The 19914-nt window shown below is 45.8% G+C and overlaps 1 protein-coding gene across 1 annotated transcript; it reads right to left on the reverse strand.

The window, feature by feature from the left end:
• Window positions 1-4539: 4539 nt before the first annotated feature.
• On the reverse strand, window positions 4540-18541 carry col1a1b (collagen, type I, alpha 1b). The gene is made up of 51 exons (XM_061907635.1): window positions 18312-18541; window positions 17314-17505; window positions 16748-16767; window positions 16624-16659; window positions 16228-16320; window positions 15990-16061; window positions 15860-15904; window positions 15729-15782; window positions 15590-15643; window positions 15463-15516; window positions 15333-15386; window positions 15209-15262; window positions 15084-15128; window positions 14948-15001; window positions 14823-14867; window positions 14668-14721; window positions 14348-14446; window positions 14216-14260; window positions 14044-14142; window positions 13911-13964; window positions 13730-13837; window positions 13604-13657; window positions 13431-13529; window positions 13305-13358; window positions 13138-13236; window positions 12997-13050; window positions 12855-12908; window positions 12701-12754; window positions 12556-12609; window positions 12426-12470; window positions 12243-12341; window positions 11351-11458; window positions 11155-11262; window positions 10900-10953; window positions 10766-10819; window positions 10567-10674; window positions 10430-10483; window positions 10300-10353; window positions 10058-10219; window positions 9876-9983; window positions 9685-9792; window positions 9534-9587; window positions 9352-9459; window positions 9212-9265; window positions 9024-9131; window positions 8895-8948; window positions 8697-8804; window positions 7491-7773; window positions 5465-5655; window positions 5162-5404; window positions 4540-5091 (listed from the first exon to the last, which is right to left on the reverse strand). The coding sequence occupies exons 1-51, from the start codon at window positions 18391-18393 to the stop codon at window positions 4945-4947; spliced, it is 4347 nt and encodes a 1448-aa protein (XP_061763619.1). The 5' UTR covers window positions 18394-18541; the 3' UTR covers window positions 4540-4944.
• Window positions 18542-19914: the final 1373 nt, after the last annotated feature.

Raw genomic sequence — 19914 nt, forward strand, 5'->3', positions numbered from 1 at the left:
AGTTTTGACGGAAGGGACGGCGCGAACGTCTGTTGAAATAAAAAGTGTTTCTCGCCTTCCTCTCTGTCATTTTTTCATAATAATGAACTGGCAGCAGCCAGCGTCATCTCACAAGACCCTCGGGTGCCGTGAATGTCAATCAAGCAAGCTACGGAATTTGCCGCCAATGTTTTTCTTGTAAAGTGTATGGAAGCTGGATGAATCAGATGCCAAAAACCAACCACTTTCATGTGGTATTGTACAGAAAGGACCACTTTTTTTCTCCTCCATTTTAAAAAGTGGGCGTTATCATCGTTACTGTCTGATTCCAATCAATGCAAGTCATCAGAATCAGGTAATACACCAACTTATATTCTTGTCTTCGTGAAAGAAAGACATCTATATGTGTTACACATGCTTGTATTATCATTAAACACATTTAACTTGTTTACAAAAATTTCTCTTTCATACATAAATAAATATAAATGATATATATAAATGAGGTAGATCCCCTCGAGTTGGTCAATTGAAAAGTAGCTCGACTGCAGAAAAAGTGTGGGCACCCCTGCTCTATTGATAGGACTTCACAACTTCACTACAACCATCGCCCGAATGCAGCTGGGATAGGCTCCAGCACCCCCGCGACCCCGAAGGGAAAAAGCGGTAGGAAATGGATGGATACCGCAAAAAATATATTCAAAAATATTTAATAAAACAGGAGCCCTTTGTTGTTTTTAAGGCCTTACAAAAAAAACTCTAGATCAATCAATCAATCAATCAATCAATCAATGTTTACTTATATAGCCCTAAATCACTAGTGTCTCAAAGGGCTGCACAAACCACCACGACATCCTCGGTAGGAAAACTCACACCCAGTGGGATCAAAGATCCTCTCAGTGTGACAGGAGCTCTGCTGATTAGCTCCAAAAACTTTAGTCAAAAGATCTTCTGTTGTTTTGAAGTACTCACTACAAAAATGACAGATTAGAGCCTACTTATTTCAGGACCTGCAGTAAAAATGCTGATCAAAGATCCTCTATATCACAGTTGTTATTATGGGCCTACAAAAACGCTAGGTCAAAGATCCTCTATATGACAAGGAGCTGCGAATTGTTTAAGGATCTACTACACAAATGTTATGTCAAGGATCCTATGTATAACGTTTTTTTAACCCCCTACTGCAAAAATTGCTGATCAAAGATCATCTATTGCGGTAAGCTTGTTGTGATTCAAAGGTTGGCCTTTAGGGGGCAGTGGCGTTTGCCTGCAGATTACTTAGAGCCAAGGCAAGAGCGAAGAAGAGTTAGCGCCACTTTTAAAACAAATAAATATTTCAGACGTAGTCACAGCAAAAATATAAACTGGAGTTGTTGTTTTTAAAAAATAAAAAAACAAGCATTTTTTTAGTCTCACACATTTAAGGATCTTCGTCACTTTGTGGAAAAGTAAAAGTAGTCATCATGTTTACCATCAACGCATTAGGGTGAATGTGTGGTTTTCTGTGTCTTAAAAACGCCACCATGGCACCAAAACCCCCTACAACTATTTAATAAATTATTGTGCTGAAAAAAAACCTTAAATTTCATCTTTAAGGACCAAAAGATTTATAAATGTAATAACTTACTTCTCTGCTGCCGGTCGGAAAAGGCGGCCATTTTGGGTTGTTCACGGGAAATTGGACAAACAAACAACATATCATTGGAACCACTGGATTCAGGGTATATTTAAGATATAAAACAATATTATGTACTGATATTACACAAAATATTTAATTCTCAGTTTGATATCAACATAAAGTTTGTTTTTTCCACTCAAAATCGTTAATACAACAATCATTATCGAGGAAAAACACACTTATCAATGTATTGTGAATGCCTCTTTTTGCACACATGCTGCACTAAATATGCCCACTAGAGGTCACTAAAGTGCAGTACTTCTCCCATTCTTTTTTTTTATCGGCGATACAATGTTGAGATTTTGTTGATTAGATTTAAAAATAAGCAGCATCGTCTAATTTGTATTTTAGCAAGTGCATTTTTGCCCCCAATTTTAAAATAAAAGTATGTATTCCAGGGAATAAATCTAAACATTTGGCTTTGTTTTTACTGCTGCTTATGGGAAAAGTGTCACTTTCAATGTCTTAAAACCCCTTACAAATATTGAATGAATTATTGTGCTGAAAAAAACCCTTAAATTCCATCTTTAAGAAAAAAAAATGTGTAATAGATTACTTCTATGCTCCCGGTCGGCAAGGCGGCCATTTTGGGCTGTTCAAGGGAAATTGGACAAACAAACAACATATCATTGGAACCACTGGATTCTGGGTATATTTAAGATATAAAACAATATTATGTACCGATAATACACTATCAATTTAATACTCAAATTGATACCAACATAGTTTGTTTTTTCCACTCAAAATCGATAATACAACAATTCATTATCGAAGAAAAACACACTTGTCAATGTATTCTTCAATGCCTCTTTTTGCACACATGCTGCACTAAATGTGTCCACCAGAGGTCACTAAAGTGCAGTACTTCTCCCATTCTTTTTATCGGCAATACAATGTTGAGATTTTGTAGATTAGATTTAAAAAATAAACTGCATCGTCACATTTTTTATTTTATCAGGTGCATTTTCGCCCCAATTATAGAATAAAAAAGATGTATTCTAGTGAATAAATCGAAACTTTTGGCTTTGTTTTCACTGCTGCTTATGGGAAAAGTGTCGCTTTCAACGTCTCAAACCCCCCTCCAAATATTTATTAAATTATTGTGCTGAAAAAAAACCTTAAATTTCAACTTTAAGAACAAAATAATGTATAAATGTAATAACTAATTACTCTGCTGCCGGCCGGTAAGGCGGCCATTTTGGGCTGTTCAAGGGAAATTGGACAAACAATCAACATATCATTGGAACCACTGGATTCACGGCATATTTAGGATATAAAACAATATTTTGTACTGATATTATACCAAATATGTAATAATCAGTTTGACACCAACATTTTTCCGCTTAAAATCGTTAATACAACAATTCATTATCAAGAAAAAACACACTTATCAATGTATTGTGAATGCCTCTTTTTGCACACATGCTGCACTAAATGTGTCCACCAGAGGTCACTAAAGTGCAGTACTTCTCCCATTCTTTTTATCGGCAATACAATGTTGAGATTTTGTAGATTAGATTTAAAAAATAAGCTGCATCGTCACATTTTTTATTTTATCAGGTGCATTTTCGCCCCAATTATAGAATAAAAAAGATGTATTCTAGTGAATAAATCGAAACATTTGGCTTTGTTTTCACTGCTGCTTATGGGAAAAGTGTCGCTTTCAATGTCTCAAACCCCCCTCCAAATATTTATTAAATTATTGTGCTGAAAAAAAACCCTTAAATTCCATCTTTAAGAACCAAAAAATGTATAAATGTAATAACTTACTTCTCTGCTGCCGGTCGGTAAGGCGGCCATTTTGGGCTGTTCAAGGGAAATTGGACAAACAAACAACATATCATTGGAACCACTGGATTCAGGGCATATTTAGGATATAAAACAATATTTTGTACTGATATTATACCAAATATGTAATAATCAGTTTGACACCAACATTTTTCCGCTTAAAATCGTTAATACAACAATTCATTATCAAGAAAAAACACACTTATCAATGTATTGTGAATGCCTCTTTTTGCACACATGCTGCACTAAATGTGTCCACCAGAGGTCACTAAAGTGCAGTACTTCTCCCATTCTTTGTATCGGCAATACAATGTTGAGATTTTGTTTAAATTTTAAACAAGCCGCATCATCTAATTTTTATTTTAGCAAGTGTATTTTTACCCCCAATTTAAAAATAAAAGTATGTATTCCAGGGAATAAATCTAAACATTTGGCGTTGTTTTCACAAGCACAACTGTTGCGGAAAAGTGACGTAAAAGGGTTCCATTTTTTTTTTTTTTTGGAGGCGTTTCACAACAGTCAGCACAGGGAAAAGTCGGCCAGGTAGTAGAACCACTTCACATGCTTTATTTCAGCACCCAGAAAAAAAAAAAAATAATAATTAAAAACATCTTGATTTATTATACATGTACAACATAAGTACACAAACTCTCTTTTTCAACCGTGAAAGTGGGTCTGCTTACGGTTGATGGTTTTTTTTGTTTGTTTTTTTTCCGCCAAAAAAGACAACAACGACAAACATAAACAACAGGACGGGGGAAGTGTGCTTTCTTTTTTTTTTTTTAGTGAAGATGAATTTTCCACAATGGCAAAAAAAAAAAAAAAGAGAGAAAGAAGAGTGAAAAGAAGGGGCGGAGGGATGGAAAGTGTCTACAATGACATGCGTTACAAGTCAACAAGAGTCAAATGGTAGCACCGGACCTCGTCCAGTTGCTTTTAGCACCTTGACATGTTCTCGTGTAAAATACAACCCTTTTCCTTTGAGAAACAACGTGAAAAATGAGTGGGTGACTTCTTGTTATGAGGTAGCCATCTTATCTCGTAGCAACGAAGACGCGCGTTTGGTTGGTCTTATTTCACAACAAGGAGACACGTCACACTTTTTACAATTTATTTAACACCAGAAAAATGGTACACATCATTTGTTGTTCCTTAAAAGTCCTTCCGCAGCGAGCGAAAACGCATTTTTTGTTTTTTCTTTCTCTCAAACTCCAAAAGGGGGACATTTTACACAAATATGTTCTTGTTGCCGTGGGGGAACCAACTTTTTTTTCTCCTCTCATTTCTTTGCTTCTTTCCCCCTTTTTTTTTAAAGTGTCCTTGTGGAGCGGAGGTCCCACAAACGTCTGGAGCGGAGTGGTTTTAAAAAAGAAAAAAGCCCGGGGGACCAATGGCGGCCGAATGAGTTTTGAATGCATAGAAAAGAGGATTTAGAAGATGACTGCGAGAAAAAAAAACAACAATGTCATGTCCATATTTCTTCTTCCTTTTTTTTCCTTTTTCTACAAGAAGCAAACTGGGCCAACTTCGACGCCAAATTCCTGATCAGGGGCCCCAACATCCATAGGAGCAATGTCAATGATTGGCAGGCGGGATGTTTTCGATGTCTTGTAGTCGATGACCGTCTTGCCCCAGGAGCCAGTGTGTGACTGCGGACACAAAGAAGGTCAGAAAGCCTGGAGGTGGGCCGGGGGGGTCAAAGGTGGGCGGGGGACTCACCGTGCAGCCGTCCTGGTTGACGCTGTATGTGAAGCGGCTGTTGCCCTCGGCTCTGATCTCCACGTCGTTGGAGCCCTGGAGGAGCAGGGCCTTCTTGAGGTTGCCGGAGGCCGAGTCCATGTAGGCGATGCTGTTCTTGCAGTGGTAGGTGACGTTCTGGGAGGCCTGGTTGGCCATCAGACGCATGAAGGTCATCTGGATGCTGACGTCCTCCACATCAGCTCCGTCGCTGCCATACTGGAACTGCGTGAAGGGGACGGGCGTGAGCGCGGGAAGAAAAGCTCCAAAAGAGGCTTCTCTCACCTGGAATCCACCGCTCATGGACTCGCTGAACCAGACGTGCTTCTTCTCTCTGGGGTTCTTGCTGCGGTACCAGTTCTTCATGGGGATGGTGGACTGGCTGGGGTAGATGCAGGTCTCGCCGGTCTCCATGTTGCAGTGGACCTTGATGGCATCCAGAGAGGATCCCTGGTTGGGGTCCACCCAGTAGGTGCCTGGAGGGGACGGGCCGGAAGTAAGACGGCTGTCCGGGAGTTCTTTGCTCTTAGGCACAGTATCAATTATTGACCTGTTTTTTATTTTTCAATTCATTTTTTTAAATTATCCAACCTTTTGGATCGCCAAATATTTTAGTGGGATTTTTTTAATTTTTATTTTTTTACTGTCGTAGCTCAAAAAATAATAATGACTTAAAACAAAGTTGTTATGAATTATTGACCTACAGTATCAAGGCTCAAACTACTTAAATATATGAATAATTTTTAGTCTACTTTTTTTATTTGCATTTTACTTTTTTTTGCTGCCCTTTTCGATCACCCAATATTTTAGTGGGATTTTTTTTTTTTTTTTTTACTGTCTTAGTTAAAAAATTAAAAAAGACTTAAAAACAAAGTTGTTATAAATTGTTGACCTATTAAAGGCTCAAACTACTTAAAAATATGATAATATAAACTATGAATCATTTTTAGTCTACTTTTTTTATTTGCATTTTACTTTTTTTTTTTTTTTAACTATCTGCCCTTTTGGATCACCAAATATCTTAGTAGGATTTTTTTTTTTTTTTTTTTTACTGTCGTAGCTCAAAAAATAATAATGACTTAAAATCAAAGTTGTTATGAATTATTGACCTACAGTATTCAAGGCTCAAACTACTTCAAAATATAATAACAATAAACTATGAATAATTTTTAGTCTACTTTTTTTATTTGAATTTTCCTTTTTTTATTTTTTTAACTATCTGCCCTTTTGGATCACCAAATATTTTAGTGGGATTTTTTTTTTTTTTACTGTCTTAGTTAAAAAATTAAAAAAGACTCAAAAGCAAAGTTGTTATACATTTTTGACCTATTAGAAGCTCAAATTACTTAAAAATATAATAATATAAAATATAAATATTTTTTCATTTAACTTTTTTATTTGCATTTTACTTTCACTTGTTTTTTTTTAACTATCTGCCGTTTTGGATCACCAAATATTTTAGTGGGATTTTTTTTTTTTTTACTGTCTTACCTCAAAAAATAATGATGACTTAAAATCAAAGTTGTTATGAATTATTGACCAATTCAAGGCTGCAATTACATAAAAATATTAAAGCATAAATTCTAAATATTTTAAATTTTAATATTCATTTAATTTTAATTTTCTTTTTAACTATCTGCCCTTTTGTTCTTATGAATTATTGATCAATTCAAGGCTCCATTGGCTTATAAAATATAGAAAATGTTTCAAAGTGGAATTTTTTGGGGGGAACGATTGCATATTTTGTGTGTTTGCCACATGAAAAACTAAGTTTTCTTGGACAAAAAGGGCGTACAACAAACAAAAAAACACATTAAAGTCGACGGCTAGATCTAAAGGTAATCTGGAGAATTTCAAACATTTGCAATGTAGGAAGTTGGCGTACTCCCTAAATATCTTATCTTTAGTTGAACAATGAACCTGTATGTCCCATCTGGAGATGGTGGGGACTGTTTGCGGATTCAAGAAGTAGTCTCTTACCGTTTGAATGTTAGATCGACTTGGCGACGCGATTTGAATGTGTTGTTTTTAGGTTGGTCTCCCCAAAGCTTTGGAATAAATTGCAAAATACCTATTTTGTTCTGGGGGATCATTTACACTCCTTTTATGTGTCATCAAAAGAATTTGGGATTGACCAGCAACTTAAATTCCCTTGGTCAAACGCAACAGTCCCTAAAAATGTGTCAGGTTTCATGTGTCAGGTAAACGGCGACGAATGGGGGCCATATGAATCGTCTTCTGACCACAGGTCCGAAAAATAGCATAGAGCTCTTATCATTGAAAGGATCTTTGACCATCCATGGCCACTCACCGCTCTTCCACTCGGGGTGGCACATCCTGAGGTCGCGGCACATGCGGGCGGGGCTCTTCTGGGTGCCGTCGGGGCTGCGGAGCTTCTCGATTCTGCTGGTCAGAGACTCCAGAGTAGAGTCCACCTCCATGTCGCGATCACGCAGCACGTTGGGGTCGTCGGCGCGGTAGAAGCCGCCACGGAAGGGATCGGGGGCTTTCTCCTGAATAGGACTGCTGATGAAGTCGAATCCGCCGCCGGGAGCACCGGGGGGTCCGGCAATGCCAGGGGGTCCAGGAGGTCCCTGGATGACACAATACGACAATGCTGTTGTAACATGTGGCTTGGCATTGTCTTGCTGAAATAAGCAGGGGCATCCATGATAACATTGCTTGGATGTCAACTACAAAACCTGTTTGTTTTATATTTGACTGTGGGGTAAACGGTTGCAAAACTAGCTCCAAAATTTAGCATGCTAGCAAGCAAACGCTAGCATGTTATCAGTTAGCACATGTCATATGACTGCAAGGTGTAGGGATTTTAAATTTTAAGTCTTTTTAATTCATAATATTACAAATCAAAATCAAAATAAACTATATTTAATACACGGTTATAAAATAAGTCATATTTTATAGAATAATCATCAAATCTCCTCAGTGGCCTAGTGGTCAGAGGTCGGTAGGTCGTGAGTTCAAAACCCGGACCGAGTCATACCAAAGACTATAAAAATGGGAGCCATTACCTCCCTGCTTGGCACTCAGCATCAAGGCTTGGAATTGGGGGTTAAATCAGCAAAAATGATTCCCGGGCGCGGCCATCCCTGCTGCTCACTGCTCCCCTCACCTCCCAGGGGGTGATCAAGGGTGATGGGTCAAATGCAGAGAATAATTTCTCCACACCTAGTGTGTGTGTGACAATCATTGGCAGGGGGTGGGGGGGTATAGCTCGGTTGGTAGAGCGGCCGTGCCAGCAACTTGAGGGTTCCAGGTTCGATCCCCACTTCCGCCATCCTAGTCACTGCCGTTGTGTCCTTGGGCAAGACGCTTTACCCACCTGCTCCCAGTGCCACCCGCACTGCTTTAAATGTAACTTCGATATTGGGTTTCACTATGTAACTTTGAGTCACTAGAGAAAAGCGCTACATAAATATAATTCACTTCACAATTAAGCGGTTAAAAAAAAAAAAACATTCAAAGTGGACGTTTAAGAGCCTGGAAAAAGCCTTACAGCAGGTCCCATCTCTCCGTTGCGGCCACGGGGTCCAGGGGGTCCGATGGGTCCGGCGATACCGTTCATGCCATCCTTTCCGGGGGAGCCGTTAGATCCAGCAGGTCCCTAAGAAGCAAGAGCCGTGTGATCCCACTTGCTGAGATTGTGACAACATCTCCTGAGGACAGCGCAGAGTTTAGGGCTGATTGTACGTACTCTTGGTCCAGCGGGTCCAGACACTCCAGCGGGTCCTCTTTCTCCAGCAACTCCCTGGAGACCAAAGAAGGCGTGGGTTCACAACAAACCCAGACTAAACCGAAGAGTCCAAGGGGCACTGAAACTCACATGAGGTCCAGGCAGACCACTCATGCCGGTGAATCCTCTATGTCCCTTGTGTCCTCTCTCTCCGGCCTCACCGGCCTCTCCTCGGTCTCCCTTAGCTCCAGCAGGGCCCTTCAGGACAGAACAAGAGATGTGAAGCTGACCATCTAGTGCAGGGTCTCACAAACACCAATGAGGAGCGAGAAACGTACGGCAGGACCGCGGACGCCAGCGGGACCGGCGGGGCCAGCGGAACCAGCGGGACCCTAACAAGGAGATGAAGTTGAAATATCAGACCACTGGACAGGACAGGGAGATTAGAGGGTAAGGGGGGTGGGGGGGGGGGACATACAGACTCTCCACGATCGCCAGTCTTGCCAGATGGGCCAACAGCACCGGGGGCACCGGGACCACCAGGAGGTCCAGGGGGTCCAGCAATACCACTCTCACCACGGTTTCCCTATGAGAGGACACTTTTAGTAAGGCAGTGCCTGCAAATGGCCAAAAGAGTCCATTTGAACAGAAAAAGCTTACCTTGGCGCCAGCGGCTCCATCGCGACCGGGTGCACCATCGTGTCCCTGAGATCCCTGTGGGAGAGCGGCCATGTTTGATGACTTTGCTCAGGCGCCAGAATGAATCAAATCTATCCGACCAGAAATTACTTGAACTGGCGACACCTCGTACCTCACGACCAGCCTCTCCGGGAGCACCAGACAGTCCAGGAGGTCCGGCGGGTCCGGGGGATCCACGCTCGCCAACAGGTCCGCCAGGTCCCTGCTTTCCAGGCTCACCCTGAATCGGCGTAAAAGGAAAGAGTCATGAGGAAGGTCTGAGGAGAGCTTTAAGAATCAAGCAGCCCCTCGGACAACACTCACAGAAGGACCACGCAGACCATCGGAACCACGCTCTCCACGCAGTCCAGGGAGACCTACAATACCACGCTGTCCACCAATACCTTGGGGTCCGGGCAGACCGGCGGCACCCTGCAAAGAGAAACAGTCTGGTTCAGTTCAGGACTATGAACTATAAGCCTTACGCTACTTGAAAGAAGACTCACAGGGGCTCCATCGGAACCAGGAGATCCTCTCTCACCGGGAACTCCGGCAAGTCCCATAGCACCAGGCTCACCGGGGCGACCGGCGGGACCAGTCTCACCACGAGCGCCTCTTGGGCCGTCTTTGCCAGCGGGTCCAGCAGGTCCAGGGGCTCCAGCGGCTCCCTAGCAGAGACACAGAGAGGTATCAACACAAAGTTGCTGATGCCGAAGCTTGGCGGATTCCAACAGCGGAAGACACGTACAGAGGGTCCAGCGGGTCCAACTCTTCCAGAAGGTCCAGGGTGACCAGTACCCCCCTAACACAGAGGAGGTGTAGGGTGATTATTGCTAGTCCACATTGCGACATCACACAAAGCTAGTCCAGATACTTACAGGGGCTCCAGCACCACCACGAGCACCCTTGGCTCCAACGGCTCCAGCAGGTCCCTGTGCACCCAAGTGTTTGAAGATGAAACTACAAGCCCGATCTTTGGATAGTGTTGGTTTGATTGAATGGCAAGTCCACCTACCTGAGGTCCAGCAGCTCCAACAGGTCCACCGGGTCCAGGTGCACCAGCATCTCCCTTGGGTCCAGTATCACCACTCTCTCCCTTGGCACCAGGCTGACCATCAGCACCCTGGATTCGGAGAACAAGGCATAAGCACAAAGTGCACCAGACAGAGCTTTTGTCAGGGGATATGGATCGGTGGACGAAGTCAGGTTCTTACAGGAGGTCCGGCAAATCCAGCAGGTCCACCAGGGCCAGCCTCTCCACGCTCACCCTGTTGGCACGAGAAGCGAGGTGATCCTCAGACATCATAATGTACAGTTTTTCAGCAGTCACGGATGAAGAAGAACTTACAGGGGAGCCACGGGGGCCGCTGGGTCCAACAGCTCCGACGGGGCCAGGCTCACCCTAACGGCACAATGAAAAGGAGATCAGACGACAAACCCTTAAAAGAGTGGATTCTGTTTTGATTGTGACCTCAGGTTTAAAGATCTAACCATCCTTTCATATCGGATGGCAAAGTGTGGGCATTGTGGACCACTCCCAGCTGAGATAGGCCCAGAGGTGGGATACCACCAGGACAACCAGATTAAAATAAAGGGGTCTTACCTTCTCACCCTGAGAACCAGGAGGTCCGTGGGGTCCAATAGCGCCAGTCATACCAGGGGCGCCATCTTTGCCTACGGCACCATCGGCTCCCTTAACACCGGCATCACCCTGAGGGAAGCAGGTTCACAAGTGGCGATGTTACGAATGGACGGGTAAGTAAAACGTTTGAAAAAGGGATTAAGGAAATGACTCTTACTCTCTCTCCCTTGACGCCAAACAGACCAGAAGCTCCGCGCTCGCCGGGCATTCCCTGCATACCGGGGCTTCCTGCGGCACCGTTGGCACCACCGGCACCAGGCTCTCCCTGCACACGTAAACAGAACCGCCTCATTGAGCCGTGGCGCCAACCGCTAACAGGACAACTTATCCAGGTTGAAGTTTGAATCATTTCGAAATAAGCGGTGAATGTCTGCTAGCCTCAACAGCAGCTCGCTTGGTTGTTATTTTGCTGTGCACGTTTTCCGTCAGCTAGTCTTTAAATGTATTGTAATGTTTTGCAAAGTTAAAGTAAATACAATACTAGCTCGAGAGATGTCTAAAGCTTCGAGAACGTAGCACAATGGCTCGTATGTGACTAACTAGCTAGCTGGCTAGCGAGCTACATGCTCCTGCGTAAGGTAGTCAGTTTGCTGTAAATGTTGCAAATGCGTTCTAGTATTGCGATGTTTTACAAAATGAAACCAACATAACACTTTAAAAGTGTGGATTGGGGGATGTCTGAAATTTTGAGAACAGAGCATGAGGGCTCGTATGTGACTAACTAGCTAGCTGGCTAGCGAGCTACATGCTCCTGCGTAAGGTTGTCAGTTTGCTGTAAATGTTGCAAATGCGTTCTAGTATTGCGATGTTTTACAAAATGAAACTAACATTAACACTTTAAAAGTGCAGATTTGGGGATGTCTGAAGTTTTGAGAACAGAGTCTGTGACTAACTCGCCAGCTGGTTAGCTAGCTACACGCCCCTGCGTGAGGCTCGACGCATTCCGGACCTTTGTCGCATTTCCCATTTTTGCACCAAAGGAGCTCATTTCTAGCGGCATACGAAATGTTTTAACGTGATTTTTTTTTCAAAGAGTTTCTCAGACGTACCTTAGGTCCATCGTTACCAGAGGGGCCAGGAGAACCACGGGGTCCGGTTGGACCAGCGACACCAGGAGCCCCACGCTCACCAGGGAAACCTCTGTCGCCCTGAAAGAGAAAAGACACATCAGTCAGGAGCGTTGGCTAAGTAGACCCAAGGAACCAGGTTTACCGGGAATACAGGATACTCACTCTAGGTCCGGATGGGCCGCTAGGTCCAAACTCGCCAGCAACACCCTGACGGGAAAACAAACAGTTACCAATCAACATGGTCCTAAAATGTACAAACCAAGGCTGAATTTGAATTCTCTGTGACGCTTACCTGCTCACCGGGCTTTCCAGTCTCACCAGTAGCACCTTGGGTTCCGGTAGGCCCCTGTGCGAGGAAGAGAAGCAACACATTGTCACATTTGCAAAGACATACTAACCAAAGAACAAATATGTCCAATGATATTGTCTGAACTCACCTGGAATCCGCTGGCTCCAGCGGGTCCCATCTCTCCCTTCTCTCCAGCAGGTCCCTGAAGAAGAAGACCAGAACACCAAGCGTTCAGAGACTTTTCAGCCGGTTTGTTTTAGCGCATGTAAAAAAAAGTCGGATGAAATAGAAAAGATACGCACAGCGATGCCGGAAGGTCCAGGAGCACCAAGGTCACCATCTTTGCCGGGGGCACCCTGAAAAGGAGAGAAGAGTCGACTTTCATTCATTTCGACACGGCAATATTTTTCCACCTTTAAGGTGTGAAACCATGGCAGGACTTACAACGGGGCCAACATTGCCAGCGGGACCTTTCTCTCCAGCCTTGCCGTTCTCACCCTGAACAAGAGAACAAAAAAAAAAGGTCAGCCAGTGAGGGGGGATCTTTAGTTTTATGTTTCAAACTTTTCAGAGTCTCGCACTCACAGTAACTCCCTTGGGTCCGGGGAATCCCATAACTCCTGGCTGTCCTCTGGCTCCAGCGGGGCCAGCAGCTCCGGGGCGTCCATCTTGTCCAGGAGGACCCTGAGGATTGTGAGAACATAATGAGACTGTGCTCCACTGAGTGCTAAAAGGTGTCAATTGGGACTTACAGCGGGTCCGGCTTTGCCATCAGCGCCAGAGCTTCCAGGGCTACCAGTCACACCCTGTGGAGAGATACCGTTTAGAGAGTGTCCATGCTGGATCTTCTACCTGAAAGAACACATAGCAAAACCCACCTTGGATCCAGTGGCACCAGGAGCGCCAGGAGCTCCGGTCTCACCGGTGGATCCCTGAGGTCCCAATGGGCCGGGGGCACCGCGCTCACCAGGGGCTCCCTATCACACAAGAGGTAACAGGTTAAGAATGCCCGTCAAGTCTTGATCACGCTGAAGGCGATTCGCCGACTCACCTTTCCACCAACAGCTCCCTCAGATCCAGGGAAACCACGAGCACCAGGACCGCCCTGGGAGAGGAAACACACCACGTGACTGCGGGCCCATCAGGGTTCGACGCTCTTGACGAGGCAGCAACTTACACGCTCTCCAGGGGGTCCACGGGGTCCACCAACACCGGGCTCTCCACGGGCTCCTCTCTTGCCCTCCTCACCAGAGTTTCCAGCAAGTCCCTGAACTCCGGTGGGGCCCTAAAGAGAGAGAACGCCAAGTCAGTCATTGTTGTGTCACCCAATAGGAAGACCAATCTGTGCATGTGCTTACAGTCTCTCCCTTTGCACCGGGCTCTCCCTTAGCACCAGAGGGACCTGGGTCACCCTGAGGACAGAAACACACACCATAGCATTGTACACGAGCCAAAACCGAAAGTTTTCCTAATCATCTGCTGACGACTCACATTGTTACCCTTGGGACCAACGGCACCGACGGGGCCCACACCTCCAGAAGGTCCACGGGCACCGGGTAAACCGGGAGCACCAGCAATACCAGCGGGACCCTTGGGGAATAGGGATGTTACAATAAGTCCTAATGTTGGTTCGGGGGTGCCAAACCGGTCGCGTGGTACTTACAACGGAACCCTTGGCACCGGGATGACCATCAGATCCTGGGGCACCCTGTGGAGGGAGGAAGCACCAACATCATCGTCATGTATTTTTTCATGATCAAAATGAAGACGAATGTAAAATCTGTTCTATACTCACGGCAGGTCCGGCAGCTCCCTGGGCTCCTGGGTTACCAGGCTCACCACGGGCTCCCTGGGGTCCATCGGAACCACGGCCTCCTTGGGGACCAGTCTCTCCCTGTTTCGGGAAAAGACATGTCAATAATTGAGCAGTTCATGGAACCTCCACTTTTGTTCTGACGCTGCAATGGTTTCATCAAATCAGATGCCAGTTAGCACCATCACATTTTAAACCTCCACTATGATCATATCCCAGGGTCCTCTGCAATGGATATTTGTCCTTTACATTGGAAACTAAGCCAATCATTTCAAACAAATGTCATCTTTGGGGTGGTTTACCTTCACTCCAGCACCACCAGGGAATCCAGGGGGGCCAGCAGGTCCAGTAGATCCCTGAAGCATAAAGACAAACGATGTCAGCAGAGAACCACTGATGTCGATCTGGATGTCATTTTTTTGTGGCTGGGGTCACTCCTGACAGGCCAAATACTCACAGGGGGTCCGGCAGGGCCAGCGTTGCCATCGTTACCGCGAGCACCCTGCACAGGGAGCATTGAAGTATGAAGTTGGTCTGGGGATACTTTATGCTATATATGGGGTCTTGGTGTGTGATGCTTACAGCGGGGCCAGCAGGTCCGGGACGGCCTCTCTCACCAGGAAGACCGCGAGCACCCTGGGGAATACGCAGACAGAGCGCAACATTAGCACGAACACGGGCCGGGGGGTTGATTCTGTCAGTCGGATTGTGGACCCACCATGGCTCCGGGGATACCGTTCACTCCAGAAGCACCACCCTCTCCCTGTAGAGAAATGTCAAAAGGTTTTACTCACATACAAATAAGCTGACGGCTATGATCGTCCACCCGCCCGTCCCACTCACCTTGGGTCCGGCAGGTCCAGCGTCTCCCTTAGCTCCATCCAAGCCGCTGAAACCCTGCAGACAAAATCATCAGCGTGACGTCAACTCCCTCAGGTGGGTCAAAGTGTGGATGTTGCCAACTCACTCTGTGTCCCTTGATGCCGGGAAGTCCGGGGGTTCCGGGGAATCCACGGGTACCCTGCAGCAGGAAGAATTAGGTCAACTGAACGCAGTCCTGATGGAAGTGTTTTTGACTCCATGCCTGGGTCACTCACCTGCAGGCCAGGGGCTCCACGCTCGCCGGGGCGTCCGGCTTTGCCAGCCTCACCCTACCAACAAACAGAAACCAAGTTAGCATATGCTATGTAAGCAAATTCCAAAGTAGATCAATGAACCCCTTACATCATCTCCGTTCTTTCCAATGGGGCCAGCGGGACCACGGGGACCCATGGGACCCTGCGAAACCCAAGGATGTCAGCGTTGAAATGTAGTGTCAAGAAATATAGAGGCTAAGAGATGTGATGCGGGATGGGGGACTCACAGAAGCTCCGGGCTCACCAGGCTCTCCTTGTGGGCCAGTGAAACCCTGAGGACCCTGATAGACAACCAGACCAAAAGATTAACGAGATTTTCGCTTTCTAAGAAGCTGACAGCTGTTGAGGGGACACTTACAGCGGCGCCAGGGGCTCCGGGAGCACCACGGGGGCCCATTGGGCCCTGTTGATGAAGAAGAACAACAGCATCAGTACAGCCACTGAGCAAACTAGTCCAGTTTAAGAAGCAAAAACAGGTGCTTTCGTACCATGGGACCGGGCAGGTTTTGGGCTGGCCCAGACTTGGAGTGGTCCACATAGCTCATTTGAGGAGAGTAGTTCTGTCGGGGGGTGCAAGAGAGGAGATGAAGAAGGATTAGTTGCTTATCTTTGTGGAAGAAATACCCTAATCTCGGCTCTGAAGAGCCGGTACCGGAATGGAAGCTTCCAGAGTGCCAAGACATTTATGAAAATAAGCAGAGTTTACATCGGGATGAATTGACTTACTCCGCCAAGGCCAGGGGGGCCAGGGGGGCCGGGTGGTCCAGGGAAGCCAGGTTGTCCGGGGATTCCATCGTTGCCAGGAGGACCCATGGGACCCTACAACACGTCACGTGGTCCGTTAGCAAGTACATTTCATTTGCAACAAAACTAACACTTCATGTAAACAATGTCAATAAAGCGTGCTAAATTGGATTCAGTATGATGCTAAGCTAACACTAGCTTACAACCCACTGTGCGACCTTTGACCTGGCGTGACCCAATAATCATCACATTCGCGGCACGCTAGCTCAATGCTAATGTCGTGTAAAAAAAAAAAACATTGCGAAAACGCACCAAAGTCACGTTAAAAGCGCTAAATTGGCTAAAGTCAACGATCACGATGGAAATCTCGAAACTTACGATGTCTCCTTTGGGGCCAACATCTCCCTTTATTGGCTGAGGGGAGAGGAAAACAAAAATGAGTCAAGTCTTCGTGCGTGCGCCACAAATCGTGACGTGAGAAGGTCAGCAAAAGGTAAAGTACCTCTCCGGGAATCTGGGGTCCTACGGGAGCAGAAGAGGGGAGAGGGATGAAAAGGGTCACACGCTGTTCACCACATGAGTTCCACAATCAACAGTCATGCATGGCAGCCAACGCTCGTACCACAACTGACGTAAATAAGCCCCGTATCGGGTCGGTTCTCTGCCTAGCTTTCGAAAAACAGTCCACGGACGGACCAAAATATGTGACACAAATACTAGAAACGTGTCGAGGGTGACAGACAGGCTAACATGTCGCCTTCATGACGTCGCATTTGTCAGGACGGCGGCTCCTTTGCCTCCGTAAAAAGTTAACATTAACTTGGAAAACAAGGGACGTCCTTTAGAAGTTCTATACACGGGCCTCCAGAGAGACATAATTACAGCCCGCTGGCTGCTCCGTGGTGTCCTACCACCCCAAACTATCTACGCAGGACGTGGAGAAACATCCAAGGCGGTTTCAAGCAATAGTCCCCGGGGGGCGGAAGGGGTGTGTAAGGTCTTGCGAGTCCTGGAGACGGCGCCATTGAGAGGCTACAGCATAGAGCGGGAGGGATGGGAGCGAAGTACCGTCTTCGGGGCAGATGGGACAGCACTCCCCGTCTGGGATGATGGGGTCGGCGCAGTCGGAAGTGTCCTCGCAGATGACTTCGTCGCACATGACAGTGCCGCTGTCGCACACGCAGATCTGGCACGGCTCCGGTTTCCACACATCCTTGTCGTTGTACAATTGTCCGTCTAGCGTGCAGCTGCCAAATGTGCCTGGGGGGACAAACACATGGGTCAGGGTCAGGGGACACCAAACCAAAAACGCAGACTCAAGTCAGGAGGCTACATTTATGAATGCGGGATTTTAATTAGTGGTAAAACCTCTTTGAAATAGAGGTGCTTTTAAGTATTCCAAATATGGACTTTTATGGTGGAGTCGAGGCCTTGAAGAAAAAGAAGAAAAAAAGAGATGTGACAATACTAAACTTGGCCACCAAGTGGTGCTGTTGCACACCAAAACAAGGCAGAGTTGACGTCTAGACTTTATGGCAGCGACGTCACACCGCTGCAATTTTCCATTGTCTCCCTCAACTTTTTTCTGGTTCATCATTTGACTTTACTTTGATTCTAACTTTACATGAGTCCACTTTGAAGGAGTTTTTCTCTTGTCAGCGACGAACACCAAATCACCCCAATTAAGACTTACTAGCCTAACCTGTGGACTTTAACGGAGCTTGAGTCAGATGTTTTGTACTAGAATGTTGCAGAAGTCAGAGAGAGGAGATGCAGCTGCGCCCCTCGCCCACCCTCACATCCCCCCCCCCCCACCTCCTTCCTCAGGATCGACACGCACTGAGCGTGTATGTGCACGCCAGAAAAGAAGGGAGAGGGGGGGGAACAAAAAAAACAATCCAGATGTGCACCGAATGGGCCTCCAAGAGAAGCAAAAAATGTTCCAGAATGATGTGCTCAGCATCCTCTCTCTGGGCTCTGCCCGGTCCTGATGGTGCCCCCCACCCCCCCACTCTATCCCCCCCTAATAACACCTTCCAAATACAAGTGATAAAAGTGATACTCACTGTCATCCTCGCCTTGACCTCTCACCAAAAGCACCGCAGCGCTGAGCAAAAGCGCTAACCGAATATCCACAAAGCTGAACATGTCTAAATATTAGACATGTAGATTCTTTGCGACAGGGGGGGGTCCTCTTTTGTGTCTCAAACGCCACTCATACACGGTAGGGTCCGGTCTGTGTGTGTAACTCCAATCCAGACCCAGGCAGAAACTCCCTACTGCCTCAACAAATCACTTAGCTGCGCTTTTATATGCCCCAAACTTTTTTTGCGGTAGGGGGGGTGTGAAGGATCCGGGCGCGCGCCAGAGCACGCCCCCCCCTACACGCACGCACACACACACACACACACACACACACACACCCTCCCTTCCAGTGTGCGTAGAGGGGTGGGTGTCTGCGAACAGAGGAAAAAACGTTGCATGGTGATGATGGAGGATCATTTACGCACGTCGACTCTTCATGTTCGGATGGGTCGGCATCAGATCGATCTACGTTATCAGGATAGTTTGCATGCTCGCAGTGTGAGGGTTGGAAGAGGGTGGTTGAAGTGTGAACCACCGCGCAGGTGCCATGTTTGAATCTAACTAAGGCAATGAGATGGCTGATCCTGTGCGTAATTACGCACCCCTGATAGTCCAAGTGAAAAGCATGACACTGCAATAGAACAGTCTAATGTTTTTTAGACACGTTTATTTCTTTAAGTGGTGTAAAGATGAAAGAGAAGAACAAGAGAGATGGAGAGAGAGAGAGACAGAGAGAGAGAGAGAGAGAGAGACAGAGAGAGAATGAGAGAGAGAGAGAAGGAGGAGAAAAAAGCTGGCAGATCCACAAAGCAGCCTGCTTACAATGTGGACACGTTGCAGCTTTTACATGTTGGACGAGTCTGACCTCTCATTTTGTTCTCCTCTCTGTCTCTCTTTAAACTGGAAGGGAAAAGGAATGAGGCGACGATGAAGAAGAACAAAATGAAATATTTGAACGTGAAATGTTAGCCGAAAGAAAGTTTGAAATGTTTATTCCTCCTTGTTTCTTGTAGTCGCCGCAGTTACAGTACTACTTGTCATAGTAGTGGTAACAGACAATAGTAGTAGTACCACTAGTCATAGTAGTGGTGGTCGCAGTAAGAGTCAATAGTAGTAGTACTACTAGTCATAGTAGGAGTGGGAGCAGTAAGAGTCAATAGTAGTAGTACTACTAGTCATAGTAGTGGTGGTCGCATTAACAATCCCTAGTAGTATAACTACTACTCACAGTAGTAGTGGTCGCAGTAACAGTCAATAGTAGTAGTACTACGAGTCATAGTAGGAGTGGGAGCAGTAACAGTCAATAGTAATAGTACTACGAGTCATTGTAGTGGTGGTCGCAGTAGCAGTCAATAGTAATAGTACTACGAGTCATAGTAGGAGTGGGAGCAGTAACAGTCAATAGTAGTAGTACTACTAGTCATTGTAGTGGTGGTCGCAGTAGCAGTCAATAGTAGTAGTACTACGAGTCATAGTAGGAGTGGGAGCAGTAACAGACAATAGTAGTAGTACTCCTAGTCATTGTAGTGGTGGTCGCAGTAACAGACAATAGTAGTAGTACTACTAGTCATTGTAGTGGTGGTT

Source organism: Nerophis ophidion, linkage group LG08, assembly GCF_033978795.1.
Source record: "Nerophis ophidion isolate RoL-2023_Sa linkage group LG08, RoL_Noph_v1.0, whole genome shotgun sequence".
NCBI classification, from domain to species: Eukaryota; Metazoa; Chordata; class Actinopteri; order Syngnathiformes; family Syngnathidae; genus Nerophis; species Nerophis ophidion.

What these genes read in the sequence shown, in the direction of transcription:
- col1a1b (XM_061907635.1), bottom strand. Translation starts at nt 18,393, where the DNA reads ATGTTCAGCTTTGTGGATATTCGGTTAGCGCTTTTGCTCAGCGCTGCG. An exon ending in GCGGCCCATCCGGACCTAGA is followed by an intron (nt 12,342 to 12,425) that starts GTGAGTATCCTG and finishes TTTCTCTTTCAG; the next exon opens with GGCGACAGAGGTTTCCCTGG. An exon ending in CTGGTTCTCAGGGTGAGAAG is followed by an intron (nt 10,954 to 11,154) that starts GTAAGACCCCTT and finishes TTGTGCCGTTAG; the next exon opens with GGTGAGCCTGGCCCCGTCGG.